The sequence below is a fragment of the Numida meleagris genome, chromosome 7, assembly GCF_002078875.1.
Source record: "Numida meleagris isolate 19003 breed g44 Domestic line chromosome 7, NumMel1.0, whole genome shotgun sequence".
Taxonomy (NCBI): Eukaryota; Metazoa; Chordata; class Aves; order Galliformes; family Numididae; genus Numida; species Numida meleagris.
The window spans coordinates 11,972,792-11,994,980 of record NC_034415.1 but is presented as its reverse complement, the minus strand read 5'-3'; the positions used below and the strand labels follow the sequence as shown (position 1 = coordinate 11,994,980).

General features: G+C 38.9%; 1 protein-coding gene across 8 annotated transcripts; it reads left to right on the top strand.

Moving 5' to 3' along the window:
* SLC35A3 (solute carrier family 35 member A3) lies at nt 48-20,451 on the top strand. Of its 8 annotated transcripts, XM_021404509.1 has the most exons (9): nt 48-210; nt 889-956; nt 9,729-9,933; nt 10,990-11,144; nt 11,226-11,348; nt 12,447-12,618; nt 13,522-13,640; nt 14,122-14,255; nt 16,339-16,957. In XM_021404509.1, the coding sequence occupies exons 3-9, from the start codon at nt 9,747-9,749 to the stop codon at nt 16,427-16,429; spliced, it is 981 nt and encodes a 326-aa protein (XP_021260184.1). In that variant the 5' UTR covers nt 48-210; nt 889-956; nt 9,729-9,746; the 3' UTR covers nt 16,430-16,957. The 8 variants fall into 8 exon arrangements, with proteins under 8 accessions (XP_021260184.1, XP_021260182.1, XP_021260185.1 ...); XM_021404507.1 differs by lacking the exon at nt 889-956 and having other exon boundaries at nt 49-210; XM_021404510.1 differs by lacking the exons at nt 48-210; nt 889-956 and adding an exon at nt 494-638.

The window sequence follows — 22,189 nt, the reverse complement described above, 5'->3', positions numbered from 1 at the left end:
CTGCTCCCGCCCTGCGCGCGGGCTCTGCCCTCCCGCGCTCCGCCGGCGCGGCTCGGGGCCGGGCGGGAGGCACGCCGCGGCCCTGGGAACGGAGCGGGCGGGGCCACGGCTGCAGCCGGAGCCTTTGCGGGACGGCACCCGGAAACACCCGGTGGCTGCGGCGAGCCGGGCCGGCGGTGAGGGGAGAGCTGGGCGCCGGCCGGGCTGCAGGTGGGAGGCCTGGGCCGAGCCGCCCTGCGCGGGGCTGGGGACGGAGGCCTGAGGGAGGCCTTGGATGTGGAAGCGGGAGATGTCTGGGCTGGGGATTGAATGGGAAGCGGGGCTGTTGGGAGGGCTGGGGCCAGACGGGGTGAGAGAGGGGAACAGCGGGAAGGGGGGATACCGAGAGGTGTCAATGAGCGGCGTGGCCTGGGCGGGAGCGGGAAGGTGGGGCTGTGTGGAGGCAGCTGGCCGCGGGGCGGGGCCGGGGCCGGGCGGCTCACCTGCCCGGCTCCACGGGGCGCGGCGGGGTGGGAGAGTTGCGCGCTAAGGTGTGTGCATGGCATCGCGGCGTCACGCTGGGAGTTTGACTTGAGAAGGGCTCCAGTGGATCAAAGCTCAGGGCTTAATTAAAAGAAAAAACACCCTAAAACGCTAAGGTAATGAGTGAGATAAGATGTGTATTATGAAATAGGTTGGAAGGCAGAAGATAAACGCTAAAAGGCACTGACTGCAAGTTGTGTCATATTTTAGCGAATTCTGTAAAGTATCTTGTAAGAGAGACAAAGAGTTCGGAGCCAGGGCAGAGTTTTACAAACTGATTTGGTAGAAGAGGTTGAGGCTGCTTTCTGCAGTGGAGGGCTGTGATATCTAAGACGTAAGCAGTGTATGCTACAAACTCTTCTACAGACTTGTGATCACCAGAGCGGGAAGCTGGGCTGGTATGGTGCCTCTGCGTAGAAGAATGGGGATCAAAGGTAACCCTTACTTCTCAGAGAACTGCTGTGCAGTCTGATAAGAGCGGGTTTAGGAACAAACAATCAGTTGACGGACTGCTTCATCTGAAGTCCGTGGGGCTGCCCTTCTTCACAGGCACCGCACATTACTTATTGGCAGATGCTGCAGTGGTTGTGGGCCTTGCCTGTTCAGTTGTTCTCAGCAGAGAGCTCTATAAAAGCTGTAGCTGTGTAGGCATCTGCTGGAGCAGCCTGGCCTGATGACTTCAGCTAGACTTGGTTGTAGCTCTATAATACACACTTTTATTTTACAAAGGAATAAGCAGCCCCAGTTAATTTTTAGAGGCTATAGACTGAGTCTGAAGCAAAGGACAGCAGTTGATAAACTGATTTACAATAACCTGTTCCTTGGGAATACTGTAACTTTTGATTCTGTTACCCATTCTTAGGCACTGTGTAAACTTGTGGTAAGAGCTACAGTTATGGGAGATAAGGATCTGCTGGTTTGGGATGCATGGTGTTCGGATGCATAGAAGCAGAACGTGCAGTGAAAATGCAGGTTTGGGAATAGACTGTGGTAGTGGCAAGTATAAATTTGATTTATTTAGAAAAATGTATTGTTAGAAGCTACTCTATGTCCCTTACAATTCTACGGGCTGCCTGCATAGCCTAATTCCTTCTGTTGGTTATCACAGAGTCATAGGGGGTTGGAGGTGTAGAAGAGGACCTCTGGGGATCACACCTGCTAAAGCAGGTGCCCTACACTAGGTTGCCCAAGAAGGTGTGCAGGTGCGTTTTGAATATCTCCAGAGAAGGACACTCCACAACCTCTCTGGGCAGCTTGTGCCAGTTCTCTGCCACTCAAATAAGTTTTTCCTCATGTTTGTATGGAACTTCCTGTGTTCCAGTTTGTTCTTGTTGCCCCTAGTTCTGTTGCTGGGCGCCACTGAAAAGAGCCTGGCCCCATCCACCTGACACCCATCCTGTAGATATTTATAAGGATTGGTAAGATCTCCCCTCCATCTTCTCTCCTCCAGGCGGAACAGCCCCAGGTGTCTCAGCCTTTCCTCATGCTTGAGATGCTTCAGGCTCCTGATCATCTCTGTAGCCCTCCACTGGTCTGTCTCCAGTAGCTTCATGTCTTTCTTGTACTGGGAAGTGCAGGAGTGGACACAGTACTCCAGATGGGGCCTTCCCGGGGCCAAGTAGAGGGGGAGGATCACCTCCCTCAACCTGCTGACCATGCTCTTTTTAATACACCCCAGGATACCACAGCCCTTCTTAGGGGCACACTGCTTTCTCACCATCAATTTTTGTCCCCCAGGACACTCGGGTTCTTCTCTGCAGAGCTCCTTTCCTGCAGGTCAGCACCTAACCTGTACTGGTGCATACATTTTGTAATAACAGGAAAAAGGTAGGGATCACCTGAACTGGCTACCTAGGGGAATGAAATCAGTTATCTGTTTAAAATAGTTTAGAATTTGGCTCTGTTAAATGAGGGTAACACATTCTTGATCTTTAGGACAGGTTTTCATGAGGGAGCTTTTCCTCTCCTATTGGTCTTGAATTGCTTGCCATCTGGGCTTGTTCTTCATCAGTTACGTCAGTTTGTGCCTGTATGTGTGGTGCTTCCACAGGCTTAGTGCCCTAACTGGAGCTCAGGAGTCTGCACAGTTAGCTTGTGGGGGGGGGATATTCTTAAGATGTGTACCTCTTAGGAACCAGCTTAAGAATGTAAGATCAATGGGAGATTGGGATTTTCCCATTCGAATATTTCTACCTTCTTGTCTTATGTTCAGACCCTTTCCATTCACTGTTTAGCTGTCTAAACTTATTTGTAATTGCTGGTTTTCTGTAGTAGGTCTACAGATCTGTTTTCAGTCTGTACTCAAGCTCTGTGACTCTGTCTGGGGGTGATCGCATTGCCTGGAGCACACAAACCTGGTTAGTGATTCAGAAATAGCTTAACTGCGAGCTGCAGCTGAACCCCAGCAGTACTAGGCATTCACTCTCAGCACCTCACATCAAACTGTGTCACTGCCTTGATGCATTTGCAGGAGCTGCAGCAGGGCAGCACCTGGCTCATCCCGACCTGATGCTGCACTGCTGTGCTTGCAGAAGAATGAGGATTTGAGCTAAAACCCAGAACTGAATGGCTTCTTGCTTGCTGCCTGAGCGTGACGACCAGGATCTTTCCATACCATGATCTGTACAATGAATGCAGTGTGTGTACTGTTTGAAAAAGAGAGGCAGGTTGTATCAAATTTCTGTGCTGGCAGGCAGGCGTTGACGTAATAGCCTAAGTCAATATAGAACTATTGCTCTGCTGTGCACATATAAGAACTCTTTTATCTTATAAGCAGTACTGATGTTAGGTTTAGTTCAGTGAAGGCCTGCATTTCTTGAGCACTGAATATTTATGCTCAATATGTGATTTATTTAACACTCATCTAATTAACATCAGTCCAAGAAAATCTAATCTCTGGGTTCTTAGCTTTGCCGTAAAGGATGAAATCTGTTTTGGTTGGAGTTTGCGTTGGTTTTGCTTTCTTTTGTTTTTTTTTTCTTTTCTTGGCAGATACAGAGGGGATTAAAGAGTATTTAGCCACAGTGAAGATTTTTATTACATTTAAGATTCACCATTCCAACTTTGCTCTCTTATACATAGAATAGAATTGTAACATTTTTTCCATACAAAAGAAAACTAAAAATTTTTCTTGAGGTCATCCAAAAAAATCAGCATTTCTGTAAAAATAGAAGAAAACTTTACCTGAGTCCCAAGCAAGTTGTAGAGCTATCTGAAAATAGATGTTAGTTAATGTGTAATTGCATCTTCCTTGTTGGACTTGGCAATGTTAGTTTTCTGTTGGTGAGTCACTGGTACAGCTTTCCAGGGTCCTTGGCCCCTGACCTTAACCAAAGTTGAGAAGAAATCATTGGTTGGTCTTTAGCAGCTGCATTTTAATGTGTAACCCATCTGCGAATAACTGCTCTTGCTGATGCTAAAAGGTATCAGTGTAAAGACCAGAGTTCAGAGTTCTGTCAGTGTTTTGCTGTGTTGTACTTGATATCTTTCTCACCCAATACTATTTGAATACAGGGATGCTTTTAATTTTTTTTCACCAGTTAAGATTTCTTTAAATGTAAATTGAGAAACTGAACATACTACTGTAATGAAACCTTCTTGTGAGAGAGGGAGAAAAAGAAGAAAAACAAAAATGTTGTTACTTTCTGCTAGAAAAGATAGGAGAATACTTCTCTAGTGCATTTAGTTTTTGTAAGGCCTGAGAAGAATACAAACTCAAAGAAAAATAAGATACGTTGTAAACTGTTGAGCAAGGAGAATGAATAACAAAATGAAACGCAGGAGAAAGAGCAAGGTAGGTATTAAAATGAAGTGTTTTGCGGCGGTTAGTTGAAGAGCGGGTATGTATCTGGGCAGGAACAGCTGACAGTTACAGATCGCTAATGGGGGGAACAGGGAGAAGCCCGTACCTGTACAAGGAAGATGGAAAACAGTGACACTGTAAAGTGAGAGGGTGCAAGGTTATTACAAATGTTTACAGCGTTATTGATTTTAATGGAATGTTGACAGATATATGAAGGATTTATGTATTTGGAGCAAAAGGGAGAAGGGAAATGCATTGTTGAATGATAGAGGTTAAATATTTGTGTGTGCGAAATCCCGTTCAGAAACCAGTTGAGCAGCACTCAGATTCCGAACGGTCTTTGCACCCTCGGCTCCATCTGGGATATTTATTTCCATACATGAAGTATTTGTTGCAGAGTTATTACTGTTAGGTGTACAGAAGGTCATATTGAGTGCAATTGCTCCTGAAAAAAAAGATGTATGGAGTAGAATCTCCCTCTGAGAAATGCAGTTGTGTTACAGGAAGTAGCACGTTATGTGCATGTTGTCCAGCACTGGGAAGAAGGCACTGCACTGCTAAAGGCTAGAAGGAAGAGTTTTAGGGAAAAAAAAGGAACAAACAAAAACCAAAAACACCCACCAACACGTTTTCTTCAGGTTTTGTGAGCTAGCTCTTGCCCCACCTTCCTCTTGTGCTTCTCCTCTTCGTTGACATCTTATTATATTTGTGTAGGAATAGCATTGGTATGGTGTTCAAATTTCTTCTGAGAATGCAGTCCTGTTTCTTTAATCTGCTCTCCTGATTTCAAAGAGAATGCCCACGACGTGTGTCCGTGCCTGTTTCACCAGGGTGAGCTAGTGGACTCTGCGCTACTTCCATCCTTCTGTAAGGCAGATTCGGTCAGCATTCACTTTCTGGCAGGTCCTAGACACAGAACTTGTGTACTGGCACACACAGCTTCGTGAACTTTTGCATTTTTTTTAAAGAATCTGTTTGTCTCATTCTGTTCAGCTTTGTATTGTAACTAATGTGTGAATGCCTTTTGTTTGATTAAGCAACCTTAAACTCATTCATAGTGACATGGAATAAGAGCAAACAATAGCAGTAACTTCTATGCAGAAGGGACCTCAGCAGAGAAAATGCTTTACAGACAGGCTGGGAGGAGTGCAGTCCATGTAGTGCTGTCGCTGTGAAGATGGGAAGCATAAGAATTCATGAGAGTTTTTTGTGGTTGTTGTTGGTGGTGGTTTCTGTTTGTTTGTTTTTAGATTTAACTTGCCTGGTGAGAGGGTAGGGAGGAGTCAGAACCAGTTGCCACTAGAAGCTATTTTTTGGATGCTAAATACTTTCTTCAGGTTTTCCTGTATATATTTTTGAAGTTTCAGAAATTCAATGAAAATTAAATATAATGAAGTTAGTTAAAAGTGAGCCAACTACAGTGACTGCAGAAGAAGCTTTCTAGTATTTCAGGTTGAATTCATGAGATATAATGTGGAATATTAGATAACTTGGGACACTGAAAGAACTTTCTTTGATGATAGAAAAATAAAACGTAACGTGTGAAATGTTAGCCTGTTGTGGAGATGTTTCTGAAGGAAATAGAAATCTGCAAATCAGAAATTCATCGGTTCTGTCTGAATAAATGCTGTGAAGTGGAAATTGCTGATTTTCTACTTTAAAAAAATCTGCTTCCTTTTGCACAGATATTTTTAAAACTTTGTGCAGTGTGATCTTTTATGAGCTGGACAGTTACCGTACTGATATTTGTTAAATCATTTTCTCATGCTGTAAATCCTTTTCCCCGTCCTTTTCCCTTACATTTTAGAGGAGAGCAGCTCTTTGTGTAGCATCCCTATGCACTCTGTCCACCTCTCCACGCTGGTGTGCACGGAGGCTGTACACAGCGCCCGTGGTGATCTGCTGCATGAGCTGCCCTCGGCCTCTTCCCCTGTGCACCACATTGCTGTAGGGTGTGTCTCAAGGCACACCAAGTAAACTACGTAGGAACAGTTTCTTTTCTTTTTTCTCTTACCTGGACTAATAAAAGGAAGATAAGCAACCCAGTAAGGCCTGAGAATTACTGTGATAGCTGAACTCCCAGCCTTTGAATTAGCAGGTGTAAATCGAGTTTGTGGCCTACAGAGCGCTGGGTAGGCTGTCCGAAGCCCAGTAAGCAATTGAAGCCCAGGAGGAGTGACTGTGTACGAGCAGTGTGCTGGAAACTTTCATCTTGTTATTGATTTAAGACCTTCAGGGTGTGGACTGTTACTGAAGACAGTATTTAACTTAGTTTATGACTGCACAGTCTGTTGCAATGAGGGCAGCAGGAGCCGGGTGAGTGCCTCACCTGCTAGCCATGTGTGAATCCAGCCCTGCTGTGGGCTGAGTTGCACAGTTCAGCTGCGTCAGGTTCAGTACTTGGCTTCTCTTTGGGATCCAGTCCCCAGCTTGCACCGAGTTCTGTGAGCTGACACGCAACTGCTATAAAAGAGAGGAAGAGAGACCAGGAGAGCTGATAAGGTATTGTGTGTGCTCAGCAAGGGTAGTAATTTTATTGGTGTATGTAGGTTTCAGAAGTATGCAGTTCCTGCTCTGCGGAGCAGTTAGCTTTAGTTCCACGTGAAACCGCTTGTTCTCTGCTAACCTGCCATGCTGACCACTGAGAAGAGAGCTTGTAATCTGTGTTCAGCAATCATGCTGGACTTTTAAAGTCCATTCAGTGTGAATTTTGGAAACTCTGAAGCTGCTTTGGTGAATTGTCGTGAAGGAATGTGTTCTGCTGCTGGCACTTTTTAGAGATACATTGGCTGGCTTCAGAAAGCAGCCCAATGAATGGGACGAAATGGATTTGTGGCTGTGTTTCTGGAAGCAAGATTAAATTGATGGTGTTTCTGTGGGAGAAGTTTCTTCTTTTTTTTTTTTTATCATGATTACTCATCAAGAAAATACTAGAGTTCAAGATGATGATGTGGTATGTGTTCCTAATGCCTTCTCTGGTGGGTTTATTAAACTGTTGTGCTTGTCGGTATGTTTCCATACTGAATGCTTTGATACTTGCTCATAAACAATGTGTTGGTGATACACCTTTGCACTGTAAGCAGCTTCATAAGTGGATGGTTGTATGTCAGCAAGAAATGCGTGTGAGTTTTAATTTTTGATCTTGTGACCTATTTCAGTTAAGTTATTGAACTCTGAGCACTGAGAAAGTTCCTAAAATAATTTGTCACTTTACAGGCTCACAAAATGCAGATATTTTAGTCTTAGTTCAGCAAAAATGTGTGTTCCAATTATCCGTATTTTGTTCAGAAGCATTTTGAAACGTGAAAAGTTTAAAAACATCTGTAAATATGCTTTTATGAGACTTTGTTGTTCATCATCCCTGTGTGGTGTTCTTTCTATATCCAGACTGTCAGGTCTCAATACTAAAAAATTAAGTAGGTGGCAAGGCTGGAAGAAATGGTGTGTGCTGGCATCTAAACGCACGTTTTGCTCTCTGTTTTCTCCAGAAAAAAAAGCTGGACCTTTTTATGAAGTTCAGTTCTGTCTCTTCTCTTGGTGGATTTTTTTTTTTCCCTTTTCTACCTCTATGCTCTCTGTTCTGTTGGCATTTCTCTAAGGTACGAGCTCTGACCTTTTATGTCCCTCTATGTCTCTTCAAGGAAACTAGTTCTGTTTCTCATCCTTGTTTGCAGCTATAGCAAATACCTGCTACAAGGATATTTCTCCGTGACTGAAGGATCTCCTTCAGCTGGTTCTTGAGGGTGCATAATTTCAGTATCTTCTTGTAAAGGGATATTCCATCAGAACCCGTTATTTAGGAAAAAAAGTTAGCAAATATTGAGTTTTGGCTGCAGTTTATTTCTCTTCTTTATGCTTCTGTCTGATTTATTCTGTCCTCTGCAGCTACAGTATTTGTTTCTTCAGTGAGGTAAATGAAGTCATAGTTCTTACAAAAGCATCTTCTGTTAAGTTTCCTTAAGGGAATTATTGTGTATTGCTTCCTCTGTTTCTGCATCCAGGCATCTTTTTATTTCTCCTTTGCTAGCAAGCTTTTACAAATATTTTCGCAGCCATACAATTTCTGAAGTAAACAATTTTATTTGGTAGGATATGAGTATGTACTTTGTATCTCTGTGAGTGTTGGCAGTTAGTAGTTGTTTGCAGGTTACGACAGTGTCTCTGAAATATTGGTGCTATATAGATATTCAGGTGACCTTGTGTGCTTGACTGGAGAAAACCTCCTAAAGCTTAGAGACGAGTTAGGGCAAGTCAGGAATAGATGAATAACGCAGCTCTCCAGATCTCTGAATAATTTGTTGTTGAAACAGAAAGTTGTGTCGGTGAGGAAATGCTTTGGTTTCGGCTGCAGGGTACTTAGAGGTATGAGCACGTGCTTCAGCAGTGCTAACCACCAAAGTACGTGGTTAAGAGTCAAGCTCTGTATACCTGTAGATGTGAAACATACACAGGGACAGCTCTGGCATAGGCATCCAGTATGTACTACACATATCAGCTTTAGGCTTCTGAAAATAAGAGTTGCATGCGATGTATTGACCTGTTAGTATTTTTCTTTAAATTACCGGTTTTCTTTTACTTTGGCATTATAAAAATACTGCTCAGTTTTCTGAATAAGTGGGTAGCAAAGGCAGTAATTGTTAGTCTTTTTATGAAGAACATTTCTGTGTATGGATTGTCTTCATACTTAACATGCATAAAGAACAGCAGAAAATGATATAATGTTCTGAATAGCAGTGGTAATATATCCTTGTAATATATTGTGCCTCCAAAAAGAGCATTGCTTTTTAGCTTCATGCATTAACTTGGGGTTTTAAGTGGTGGCAAAGTGCAAAGAAAACCCTGTCAGGCCAGTCCTCACCCAGTCTTATGCTGATGCTATATCATCCGTCAAAGCAGAAATTGCAACTTGAAAAACTTTGGAGAGGTGGAAGAATGAGAAGACACTCCATTCTGGGGATAGCTCGTTGCTGTAGGGATACTGGGCATTCTGCAGTACTTCAGTGTGGGACTTTTGGTTTTTATTCTGAAGATATCTTCTGAGCCTTCCTCCGTGATTGGATTAACTTTAAAGATTTCTTTTGTGAAACCAGTTATTGGAAAGGTAACTATAAGTTAGTAGTCCTTATTTGACTATTCTTTTTTACGGATGAGAAATAAAGAGGAGTATTTCTTTAATGGCCACTACATCTAATGTCCAGATATGTTTTCCCATTTCTAATCATGTATTTAAAAATGCTTTTGAAGCGTTAATCTCCTTTTTCTCTTGAAATATCAGATTACATTGGTTGTTTACCTTTGCTGGAGAGGTCTCTGGATAACTTAATATGCTGATTTCAATTGAAAATGTCTATCTGCAGTATTAAATTTTAAGCCTCATTTGTTGTTTGTTTGTTTTCTTTTTCAGGAAGAAAATAATAAAGAAATGTCTACCAATTTAAAATACCTTTCCTTGGGCATCCTGGTTTTTCAGACCACAAGTTTAGTGTTGACAATGCGTTACTCTCGGACACTGAAAGAAGAAGGACCTCGTTACCTGTCCTCTACTGCAGTAGTTCTTGCTGAACTTCTGAAGATTTTGTCCTGTGTTCTACTGGTCTACAAAGACAGCAGTACGTGTTAAATTTTGCACCAAGTAATTTTCTTAATCAATATGCTGTATTGTAGTGGCAACTGCAAGGCAGCCACATGAGTAGAGGCTCACAAAAAAGCATTTTCCATTCTCATTTAAGAGATAGCCTTGAGAAGGCTGTAGTCATACTTCACTCCTCAGCACACCTGATAGTATATTGTGTCTGCCGAAGCGAGTTCACTTTAAATAACTACGCATACTAAAGTGTATGAGAATAAATTTTCTACTAGCAGCTTGAAGCTTGTTTTTTGCTCAAATATTTTAAGAAACTTATAAATAAAAGAAGGACAAAATGAAAAGCTGTGTGTCTAAAGCATGAATGATAATGTAGAAGCCTGTAACAAACAAAATCACACAGATACAGGAGGGAGATAGCAATTTCATTAATACAAAAAGAAGTGCAGTTTTAAGCTAAAAAAAAAAAAAAAGGATATTTGGATTTACTCTCGTTCTCACTGTGTACATTTTATACTGAATTTATCCGGTTCCTGGATCATCCAGTTGACATGTGTGTTTGGTTTTCAACAGTTTAAGAATATCATTGCATATTCATAAATATTGATGATTCTGTAGACTCCTAAACATGTGCATTGTAGGCAGTACTCTTTAAGGTATCAGCTTCAAATATGACTATGAATAAGTTTTATTTTAACAGCAATTGAATAATTTATAGAATCATAGAATATCCCAAGTTAGAAGGGACATACAGGGATCAGCAAGTCCAACTCCTGTCTCCACACAGGACTGCCCAAAAATCAGACCATCTGCCTGAGAGCATTGCCCAGACGCTTATTGAACTCCAGCAAGCTCAGTGCCATAACCACTTCCCTGGGGAGTTTGTTCTAGTTCTGATATTCCAGGCTACATCAAGACATTTTTCACGTTTATGAAAGACAAATGTTAGATAGTATTTTGAGTTTGTGATAGCAGTGATAGACATAAAAAGAGGGAAATAATCTTGAAGAATGGAACATTACTCTATTTTTTTTTCCTTCTCCATTTAATCCATAAGTCTGTTTCTGTGTTTCTTTGGTAGAGTGCAATTTCCGGACCCTGAACAGAGTGCTACATGATGAAATCCTTAATAAGCCCATGGAAACTCTTAAACTTGCCATTCCTTCAGGAATTTATACTCTTCAGAATAACTTGCTCTATGTAGCATTGTCAAACCTAGATGCAGCCACGTACCAGGTATTGTACATTTGGATTGCTCTCTAAGTTTCAAAAAACAAACATGAATTATGTGGTAATAAGTGTTTCTGGTTCTTTTAGGTTACGTATCAACTGAAAATTCTTACCACAGCTCTATTTTCTGTGTCCATGTTAAGCAAGAAATTGGGTATATACCAGTGGCTGTCATTGGTAATTTTGATGACAGGAGTGGCATTTGTGCAGGTAAATAAATGTGATGTGTTTACTCAAGGAACGTGCGTTTCTATACTGATTGTACAGCTTCCTGGCGGTAGCAGCTGCACACCAGTACCAGACCACAGCCAGGAGCTGCAAACCACAATTGGCCGTGGCTGGAGAACACCAGAAATGGTTCAAAGGCAAAAGATAACAGCTCTTCTTGTGTTCTTGTGACTCTGGATTAGCCTGCAAAGAACAGCTATAAAAGTATTTATTGTGCGCTTCTGACGTTAGCAGTTTCGATTCACAGATCTTCTGTGACAGCACGGTCCTGCTGCTCACCTTCTGATATATGGTTTCAGCATGGCAAATTGACTTGAATTTTTTCAAGAGCAAAATCTTCTCCAAATAATGGAGGTATAGGGATTTGTAGTTTTTAGAGGGAATGTGGGATAAGAGACTATTTAAGAGTTTTTAGCAGATTTTAGGGCATTCTAGAAATTTTTATTGTAAATCTTAAAGGTTAAAAGAAAAACTAAGGATTAAATTTTATGGATTTTTCAAATATAATAACTAAAAATAAGAGCAAAACATCCTGACAGTAATTAACAGAGTCTTCAGTATGGTTTGTCTGTTGCACTACATTTTATTCTGTTAGCATTAGATATATATTTCACAAAGTTTAGCTTGTTTTAGTTGTACGCAAAATCATGAAAGAGACGCGCGTACCTAAGGCAGTTCATCACATCTTAAAGACGTCTGGGGTAAGTGGTATCCTGACTTCTACTTGTGTGTAGAAGAGGTGGCTGACAGGTTGCAAAAGTCAGTGACAGTGAATGACCAGGGTGAGCTGTGCTGGAATTTGGGGATGGTGCTGGCTTATACAACATGGCAGGTAAAATCCTGGGCTTGTTTAAGATGATGGATATCCCCCCAGTTGAGGCAGTCCTTAAAAACACGAAGTAAGAAAAGTTACGGCTTTGCGGTTCTTTAGAAGTATTTGTCGTGCAAAATACAAAGGTTTGCAAGCATGTGATTGTCTGCGTTTAGTGATTATCATTGTTGCTTAAAAAAATAACTTGCATTTTATAGATGCTCGTGACTTGATTTTAATACTAAGTTTGAATAACTTTTCACATCCAGTGGCCTTCAGACTCTCAAGCAACAGCTGCAAAGGAGCATTCAGCAGGATCTCAGTTTGTAGGCCTGATGGCAGTTCTTACAGCATGCTTTTCTAGTGGATTTGCAGGCGTTTATTTTGAGAAAATTTTAAAGGAAACTAAGCAGTCTGTGTGGATAAGAAACATTCAGCTTGGTAAGTTTAGTTTTAGTTATCTCTTAAAGCAGGAATACTGCGTTCTGAATTAAAATAAATGTGCAAAAAATATGCAATATCAAAAACATTCTAGTGGTCTGCATAAATGTACTTTATAAATGAGCAGTACACAGGATAGAATTCTAGGAATTGCTTTCTGTTGTCAGCCTAGTTCTTGATTTAACTTTTTTATAGTGTTTGTAAGTTTGCATGGAATCTGTCAATTGAATTTTACTTAATATGCTGTAAAGAATATTACCTTATGCAGATTTTGTGTATCTTGTGTGTCTTTTGCAGAAATTAACCAGATAAGTACATATAGTGTCCTTTTCTTTATATTTCCTTTTTTTTTTTTTTTTTTTTTTTTTGGAGAATTCAACATTAAACCTGAAACTTTTCACAGAATGGAGAGGAATAGAGCCTAGATCAGTCCTAGAGGAGATGTCTCCATCACTTTCATTCCTGAGGGGATTACAAAAAAATTCCCTACCTAACAGTAGAAAAGCATACTCATCAAATTATAAACTTTTAAATCTCATCTCAGTTGCTTCTTTTGACATCGTCTGTGCTAGTAAACTTTCTTTAGGCTGCCTTTAAGACTGCCAATTCCGACAAGGATCTTGGAAGTGGAGTTCTTCCAGAAGCGAACAGATCAGTCATCTCATTCCAGTAGAAAGCAATGAAAGATATGCGTATGAAAAACTCCTAACGGAGACAAACAGAACTTCTGATAAGTGTGGAAAATTGCTTTTTAAAGGAAATATCTGAGCACTGATTGCATTTGGATGTGGTGATGTTGCAAGTAGCAGTCCTGTTGTAAAAGTATGCGAGCAGTGCACGAGGACAGGAGACCTGTTTGCATGTTTTTCACCTGAAACTCTTAACTCCATCTTGTACTTCCAGGATTCTTTGGCAGCATATTTGGACTGATGGGTGTATATATATATGATGGAGAGCAGCTTTCAAAAAATGGATTTTTTCAAGGATATAATAAACTTACTTGGATAGTTGTTGTTCTACAGGTAAGATATATCATGTTTCTGTGATTTGGAGATTTACCCTTCTATAAATGGCAGGGGAAATTAATGGGAGTAGTTGAAGCTACTGAGATGTCTATAGTCAAAAGTCTGATGTAGCACTATTAGAAAAAGCTTCTAAATAAAAACTTGGAAAATTCAGAGCACGTATGTGATTGTAGTGCAACATTAAATTATGTAAGCATTATTTCATTTGCAATGCTTAAAATATATATATATTTAAATATACATATGCCCTTTCTTTGATAGCTAAAATGTATAGCACAAGTGTTTTCCACTAATTTTAGTATTGGTAATATGATAAGCAACTTCTTTATTGGGGAATAAAGGGGATTTACATAATATAAAACAATTGTTACATTTCTAAACATAGACAAAGGCTTTTCCTAAAACATGAGTAAATTGTTAAAATAGATGCTCTCAGTGGAATAATCGTGTTGCAAATCCAAACTTCATTATTTTTCAGGCACTTGGAGGCCTGGTCATTGCTGCTGTTATAAAATACGCAGACAACATTTTAAAGGGATTTGCAACTTCTCTCTCTATTATACTTTCAACATTGATCTCCTATTTCTGGCTTCAGGATTTTGTCCCTACAAGGTAAGAATTATTTTCCACGTGTGCAGAAAAAAGTACTAGTTGAAAACTTAATGCTTATCTGATATAACAGCAACAATAAATAAATGAAAACAATCTAAGCGAGCCTTATAAAATAGTTAGATTCAACTTCCACAGAAAAACTTAGTTTAATAACACAGCTAGTACTAAAACTTCCCAGTATCATTATCAAGATTAAGTTTTTTAAGATAGAGCCCCCCACATATAAGGAATAATTGAATCTCAAATCTCAGCTTTTGACAAACCACTCTCTTCTGGGCTCCGTGTTCTTTTCTTTTCCTCTTCACCTGTTCTCCCTTGGTTTGTTCAGCTCATTCCTCTTTAAATCTGATGCCTGCCTTGCACTGCATTTGGCTCTGCTCTTGGAACCGGTTTCTCCCTGGCTGGCTGTTCTGAGTAAGACTGGGACAAAGGGATTACTCTTGTTCATTAGTTGTCTTCTAAATTGACATATCTTCCACAAGTCACCTCAATGCAAGATGACTTATGACTGAACAATAGCTGTGATGATCATCTAATCATCTATTTATACTGCTTTTCATCCAATCTCTAAACAGTCCCTAGAAGAGATCATTCCAGTGATGCACACCAAATTACACTTCAGTGATTAGTAGACACCCAGAAGCCCAAAACCAGGGTGTTGTTTTTTTTTTTTTTCTAAAAACACTACTCTGTTAAAGACCTTACCAAGATGGAGAGAAAAATGCTATGTGCTTCTAGGTGCAATACACCAAGTTTTGTGAATAATATTTTAGGAGCTGTGTTTTGTACATGGTTAGATTGTGGAATGACTGTCAAGGTATGGGGTGTAAAAGTAATATTCTAATTTTCAAATATATGAACAGGATTTTGCTGATAGTGAACCTACACTTATCATGTATACTACACATTCAAGGTATAAAAATATTTCTGATATAAACTTTTTGTCCAGAAGCAGTGTGTGCAATGTTAGCAGTTTAAATAAACTTTCAAAAAAGGAACTAGAGTTAACTATTGGGGCTTAAAAATGGGACACATTAGACTTAAATTCTAAGTAGCCTACTATTAAAATAAATGCGGAAAGTGGTATAAGTAAGTTCAGTGTGATCAAATAGAAATTGGTAAGTAACTTATCAGCCTCTGCAAACATGATGAAAATGGAAATTGCTAAATAATTAAATGAAGGAGAGCCGACTCACAGCATGTAAAATTTGAATCCATCTCATTTAATAAAACTTAATCTTTAGCATGTTCTTACGCCAACTGAATTTGTTTGAAGTTAAACTTCCTAGTTGTTCCTCTCTCTTCAACAAGCATTTTTGATTGGGATACTAGACATAAAATGCTTAAGTGCTTGAATGTCCTGCAGTAGGTCATGTCCTGAAATGAGCAAACTGTATTCTCCGACGGGTTATCATGTAGTGTACCACAGTTTTTTTAGTGTTTGGTTCAGAAAATCAGATTGTCAGCAAAGTTCTTTTCTTAAACTGGTAGCTAGTGAAACAACTTTAAAGGCCCATTTTTCACAATGCAAAAGATGTCTTTATTATCTTTTCCTTGCTTAAATATTCTCGTAGCTGCCAAAACTGAGTATAGACTGACTTGCAACTGGTTCTTGGGCAACAGAAACTAGTTTTAACACAAGCTTTGGATTTCAAAGCCAACGTAGCTCCAGCAGCATTATGTATGTCAGATGTTAAAAATGGCTGGGTGGCTACAGCAGTTGGACTTCTTTAGCTTCTCCTTGCATTTTGCATAGAGCTTTAGTAAAAAAAGGAATAGAAATGAAAGATCAGTCTGGTTACCTTTGACAATTACTCCATGAAACTACGTTTAATTTTCAGAATATGTCAATATAATGCTATGTTACTTTGCTTACCTGGATGCAGATTTATTTATTTCAACTTTTTCCTGCCTTCTTCTCCAAGAAATACATGGATATTTTTTTCATTATAAATTGGATGAATATAATTTATTCTTTCTATGTTCCCGCAGGACTGATGTCCTTTCTTTGACTGTATTACATAAAATTGTGTTAACTGAAACCAGCTAACTTTTTTTTTTCTTCCATTCCTATTCTATTCAGTGTCTTTTTCTTCGGAGCCATCCTTGTAATAGCAGCTACTTTCTTATATGGTTATGATCCAAAACCTGCAGGAAATCCCATTAAGGCATAGCTGACTTCTTCATCAACCTGCATCTCAAGATCATACACTGGGGGCCTTGCTAAAAATGGCATGTGAAAGGTGCCATTGTGCTCTGCAAGGAAAGGATTACTACCCTGAATCTAGTGAAGAAATGCTTATGAGTAATTTTGAACAGCCAAAGGGTTAAAGATGGATGACGATACTGTCTGTGACTGGTGAAAAAAATGACAGGGGAAAGCCCAGTGCAACTTGCTAATAAAAACTTGAAACAAACAAAAAGTTTCCAAGAAACTGCTATTAGGAATGTTTACAGCTTTGACCTGGGATTGCATCAAAAGAATTGACTGTATTGACTGCTGCAAAAATACATCCTATGCACTCTTTGAAAGAGCACATGACAACACTGTCAGATTGTATGTTTTTGCAATTTGACTATATTTAATGTTGGTACTTGTTTTTAACTGTTTGTCTATTTACATGAAGTCAACTGAATGCATATCATAGTTCTAAAGTGATGGTTCTAATTAGGTATTCTTTATTAAAACTATGAAAATTGAAGTGTGATAGAAAGACATTTTCAGAATAACAAATATTTTTGTATTTTAGAAGGCTGATTTAATAACAGAGATCTGTGTTCTGTTGCTTATATAAAGCTATTGTAAGGATGTTAACGTTCTCACCGAAGTACGCAAAGGGAGAAATTGAGAATGAAAGCTGGAAATCTGTGTTGATACTCCAGCCATCGTGAGGATAACCTGTAGTGTTCCAGGAGATACAATAACTCTGTGAGCACAGGACGCAGTTTGCTGCAGTAATCTGGCACTATGAGGTGGGTTATAATGGTGTGCTTGCTCAGATGTAACGCTCATTGTTTTTTATTTTTATTGATTATAAATCAACCTGTCGGTAGAACTGCTAAAGTAGAGTGTAGTGGGTTTGTTTGTTTGGTTGGTTTTTTTTTGCTTTAAATATCCCCTGAGGATTTTTTTTTACCTGCAATTAAAGAAAAAAAAGAAGCCCATAATAAACATTTTAAATGCATTATTGTTGTCTGTTACAGCTCCAGATTGAGCCATTGTGGTATATTATCTGTATACTGTACTGTATTTTATTACAGAGACTTTTTTTTAACCATTGTTGTTTACTCATGAACTCTCCAAGGTTGTTTCAGTACATTTGTATGTAATGGCATAATTAGAGTTTTTATTATTATTATTATTACTATTTTTAATTTTGTTCTGGGAGTCCTTGAGCTAACAGACCAAAATGGGTTCTGTGGGGCTATTCAGTCTAGTAGTGAAATTACTTCAGTAGGAAAGAGAATGAAAAAGTAATGAATTGTGCAATAGATAAATATAAAAGCATGCTGTTGTTTCCAACCAAAAAAAAAAATCACAAGGAAACATATGCAGATCGACTTTTAAGAAGATTTTGCTTGTTGAAGTACTTGTCTATAGCCAGCTGAGAAAGAAAAACACACAAAAACAGTGCCAGAACTAGGAAACAAAGAAAAGGCTTAAAAATCACTTGGTTTTAGGAGACCTATTCACAATGGATATTAATGTAGGGTGACTTCTTACCTATTCATTACATAAGTTTTTGTATAATGTATACATTTACATATCAGCAGTCCCTCCCTATTCAGCGAAGTGTTAAAAACGTTTGTTGTTGTTGTAGTTTTTTTTTTCCCTCTCCTCTATCTCACTTATTTCTTGTGCTAATGAATGTGATGTAAAGAGAGAGGTGTTTCGAAATGTTTACCAAAGTACCTCAGTCTGTTTTCCACAACAACTCAGTCACAGATTGCCAAGAGAGGATTCTCTAAGAGCTCTCAGAGATTTTTAATTAAATATTTAATTAAATATTGTAAAAGAAAAAGGAAAAAATCTACTTCTATCAGACAAGTAAAAGTAGTCTTTTCTTTTGTTGTTGATGACATGAATTATGTCTGTAGCATCAGAGCAAGACAGTGAAGGAATTTCAGAGTTTTGCCGAGGGCTTGCTAAGCTTTCTGAACTGTGAATCTACCCCAGCATGCCAGAATTGCAGGAGCTACATTACTCAGTAGTTAAAATTATCTAATATTACCCTAAATTGGCATCCTACTTTAATACTGACCTTTCACCTATAACGCTTGATCTGCCAAAGTGAAAAATGACATTTAGTCTCATCACCATTGAAATGCAACATGAGGTCAGATGTATGCAGAGAATAGTGGCTCACAGCACTGCTTAGTGCAGAATGGGAGGTACGCGTGACTCTGAAACGATTTGGCAAGTGTTGTAGTAATATTTGGCCTACACGATGATAATACTTTTAATTTCATGAATCACAAATCACAGTAGTGGAAATGTTCAGGTCATATAATTGGATACTTTGTTGAGGAGTTTCTTAAAAATCAGGAGAAGCAGATTGAGAATGTAAAACCAAGTGCACAGAAAGGGACCAAATAGGCCAAGCAATCACTGTATTGCTGGAGTTTTGTTAAATACACAGTTTTAATATATCAAGCGCATCAAGTTTATCATTAAGCATTAGTTTTTAGGAAATACCGGGAATATGCGTTCTTTGCTTTTGAATAGGATGTTGTCTTGTAGCCTTGGAAAGCAGTGTACGTACTGTATTAGGGATCAGTAACTTCTGTCTGTAGATAAAGGACTGTCAATTTCCAGTCTATTAAATTTTCTAGCAGAGGGGTAAATCTCTTTACACTTGTGACTGTAAAGGAAATAAGAGTTTGCAGTTTTAGCTGCCTTTTCTCAGCTGTTTACACAGCCTGAGGGTCCTACAGGCTGAAAAGCATTATTCTGGAGAGAGGGAAGGGGCTGCATGCTTCTTGATGGTGAAGGATTTGAGGAAGATTGATTGACTGATGTCTGTAACAGTTGCAATCTGAGAGAGCGTAAGCACGTTTTCCCATTGAGATACTTCTGGATCTGAGGAAAAATAAGTTTTACTTCTATCATTCATTAACTAACCAAAGAAAGCTAGCTGGCACAGAGCTCTGGGAAGCAGGGAATAGTATGCTTTGAGTTTGCCCTAGAAGTGATCTGTAGGAGTATAACTTTCCAAAAATGAACTTGTCTTTTTGAACTACGTTTCTGAATTTAAGACAATGGATTTGTTAGTTTAGTTGTATATTCAGAAGGCTAATCCATACTCAACAGAATTTTATTTAAATATTTATAAAGTTATAGCTAGGTATTTATTTGCATAATTTGAATTATGTCATTTTTTTTAAAGCTTACATAACAGGATTACTAGTATTTATTGAGTACTTGGATACGTAGTGGGGCTGTGGTGGTGGTGGTGTTGCTTTTAATCTCTGGGATACATGATAAATGGTGAAATACCAGTAAGCTATTAGAACTTTCTTCAAAGCAAAATAAATCATCACTTCAGTGGTGAAAACTCTTAAATCTAATAGAATAAGATAGATAAACTTTCCTTTAAGCATTGTATTTTTTGCTGTCCACAAGTGCCCAGTTATCTTTTTCTCACAGAATTCTAATAACTTTATAGTTTTACTGAAGTTCTTCGTTTTAGACAAACTGCAACAAAACTTGCCTTTATGTTTGCTTTAATAATAAAAGATAGATTCATGTTCTGTTTCCTGCTTGTACAAGATAATACCTGTTTTTACTCTAAATTTTTAAGACATTTGTTTTACTTTTTTTCTCAAAGAAATGATGATATTTTGTTAGCATATGCTTACATTTCAGTTATTCACGGGGTCCTTTTACAGATTTTTAAGCGTATGTAATAGTTCTGTGTTCCTGACTTAGTTTTATGGCTGTAATTCTAGAGACTGTAACAGATTTTGTTAAATTGTTTAAAAATTGATAAATGAGATTTTGCATTTCTTATGATTTTTGTTGTCAGTAACTTTCATCTTTTAATATATTTCCTTATCACCATGTATGTTCTGTTGTACATAAGCAATTGTCACTTACAAATTTGAAGTTGTTACTCATTGTTTCTTGCTGGATATTATGAGTGAGGAGGATGATTATTGTTTCCTTCCTTTTGTAAGAATGAGATTATTTTTAAAAGTTTTGTGTGTCTGTACATGGACGGGTATGTTTACCTGTAGCATGGTGTTACACCATATCTCTGGGAGCATAAGAAAATCCAAGTGTATCCTTACTTTTGTTTTCATTGTTCTGTGCATTTTTAATGCTGATTTTTTTTTTTTCCTGCAGGAAGTTATTTGAACTAAAGAGTTCTTCTCTTTCCAGGTGAGCTCATGATACATTTTTAAATATCTAGAATGAGGGTTTTTTTAGTGGGAAAAATGCAACAAAATAAGTGGGATTAATTAGATGATAACTTCTGCTCCAGTTGCTGTGAATCCAAATTTCCTGTTCAGTTAAATTTATAACTTTGTCTAATTATTTCCTGCTAGGTGAATTTATAAATTTTTTGCAGAAGGAAAAAAATTCTGTCCTGAGGTGCAGTTCAGTGCTCGTTCTTGACTGACTGCTACTTATTTGCATCCAAGAGTAAAATTTGGCCATGACATTTTTGCTTCTTGCCTGCAGTCTTCCATTCTCGTTTCGTTAGCAATTGATAGCTGAGTAAGAATCACTTATGTGCTAAGCATGTATTTGTTGCTCGAAGTAACACTTTTATTAGATTTCTGAAGTTTTCTTTACTGTCAGCGTATTTTAAATGAAGTTTTAAATATATGAGCCCAAATATAAATTATATATTCAAACTTTGTGGCAAAATTTTTCAGGTAGAGTTAGGATTTTTTAAATGTTCATCTGTGTGTAACTACACTGAATACAATTCTAATATATGGTGTTTCCCATCAGCTTCATACTTCGTATGAAAGGTTGAACAGTGCAGTACATGCGTTTGGATGTAACAGTCAAAACTTTTGCTTCTTTTCTTCAGGAAACTCAATGTTTGTCAGGATTTTGTCTCAATTAAATCGTGGTAGAGCAAGTTGTGTCAGGACTTACGTAGGAAAACGGAGTTTGCAGTTTGAAGGTATGTGGCTGGCTGCAATTCACGACAGCAAAAGCAAGCCATATTTCTCTAAAGCTTATTCTAAATCTAGGAATTCTTTCTAAAGCCATCTGTTCATAAGCAAACTTGGTATTTCTCTTAATATGCATTTATTTTTGGAAAATGACATAGATAACAGAAGATGGTCTAATATACATGTATGGATGGAAAAACAGCTGTTTAATCAGTCCAGTCACAGAATGTCTTTGCTGACATCTAGTTGTGGTAACCTTTTTAACCTTTAATTCCTTACATATGATATGTATTTGCGTGTGACTTGCCCACCAAAGTGTCCGGGGAGTGGACTTGAAACCATGCCAAAATCTTAGGTCCCTGTGGAGTGAGAAACCGGGGAGCGTGGGATTTTTCCACAATTTGTCACATACTTGACATAATTTTAATTAAGGCTTGTAACAAATGACTGATAATAGCAGGCTCTCCGTGGGTAGCCCAGTAAGTCCTCCCTGTGCATCTTGAGCTGGATTGCTGCTTGCCCGTGTCTCCATGCGAGACCAGAGTAAATCTATGGGCCTGACGAGGGCTTTGCCTCATGACATACCAAGATAAAAGCTGCATGATGATGTTTTCTCTTAAGGCTAATGGTTTATCTTAAGCCCAGATGAGCTTAGCTGGCAGGTGATTTGCAGCCCTTTGTTAACGTAAGGCTGTCACTGAGGGAGCGCGGGGCTGTGCTGAGGCTGGCGGTCAGCATCGCAGCCACTGCTAAGGACAGCGAATGTGGGAACACGGTTTTGAGAGGAACCGGGCTGTTGTAGG

Excerpts from the sequence above, each read along its gene's own strand:
- SLC35A3 (XM_021404504.1), top strand. The coding sequence starts at position 7,233 with ATGATTACTCATCAAGAAAATACTAGAGTTCAAGATGATGATGTG. Across the intron at positions 7,278-9,728 it reads GAGTTCAAGATGATGATGTG|GAAGAAAATAATAAAGAAAT; the intron begins GTATGTGTTCCT and ends TTTCTTTTTCAG. Across the intron at positions 11,349-12,446 it reads CAGGAGTGGCATTTGTGCAG|TGGCCTTCAGACTCTCAAGC; the intron begins GTAAATAAATGT and ends TTTCACATCCAG.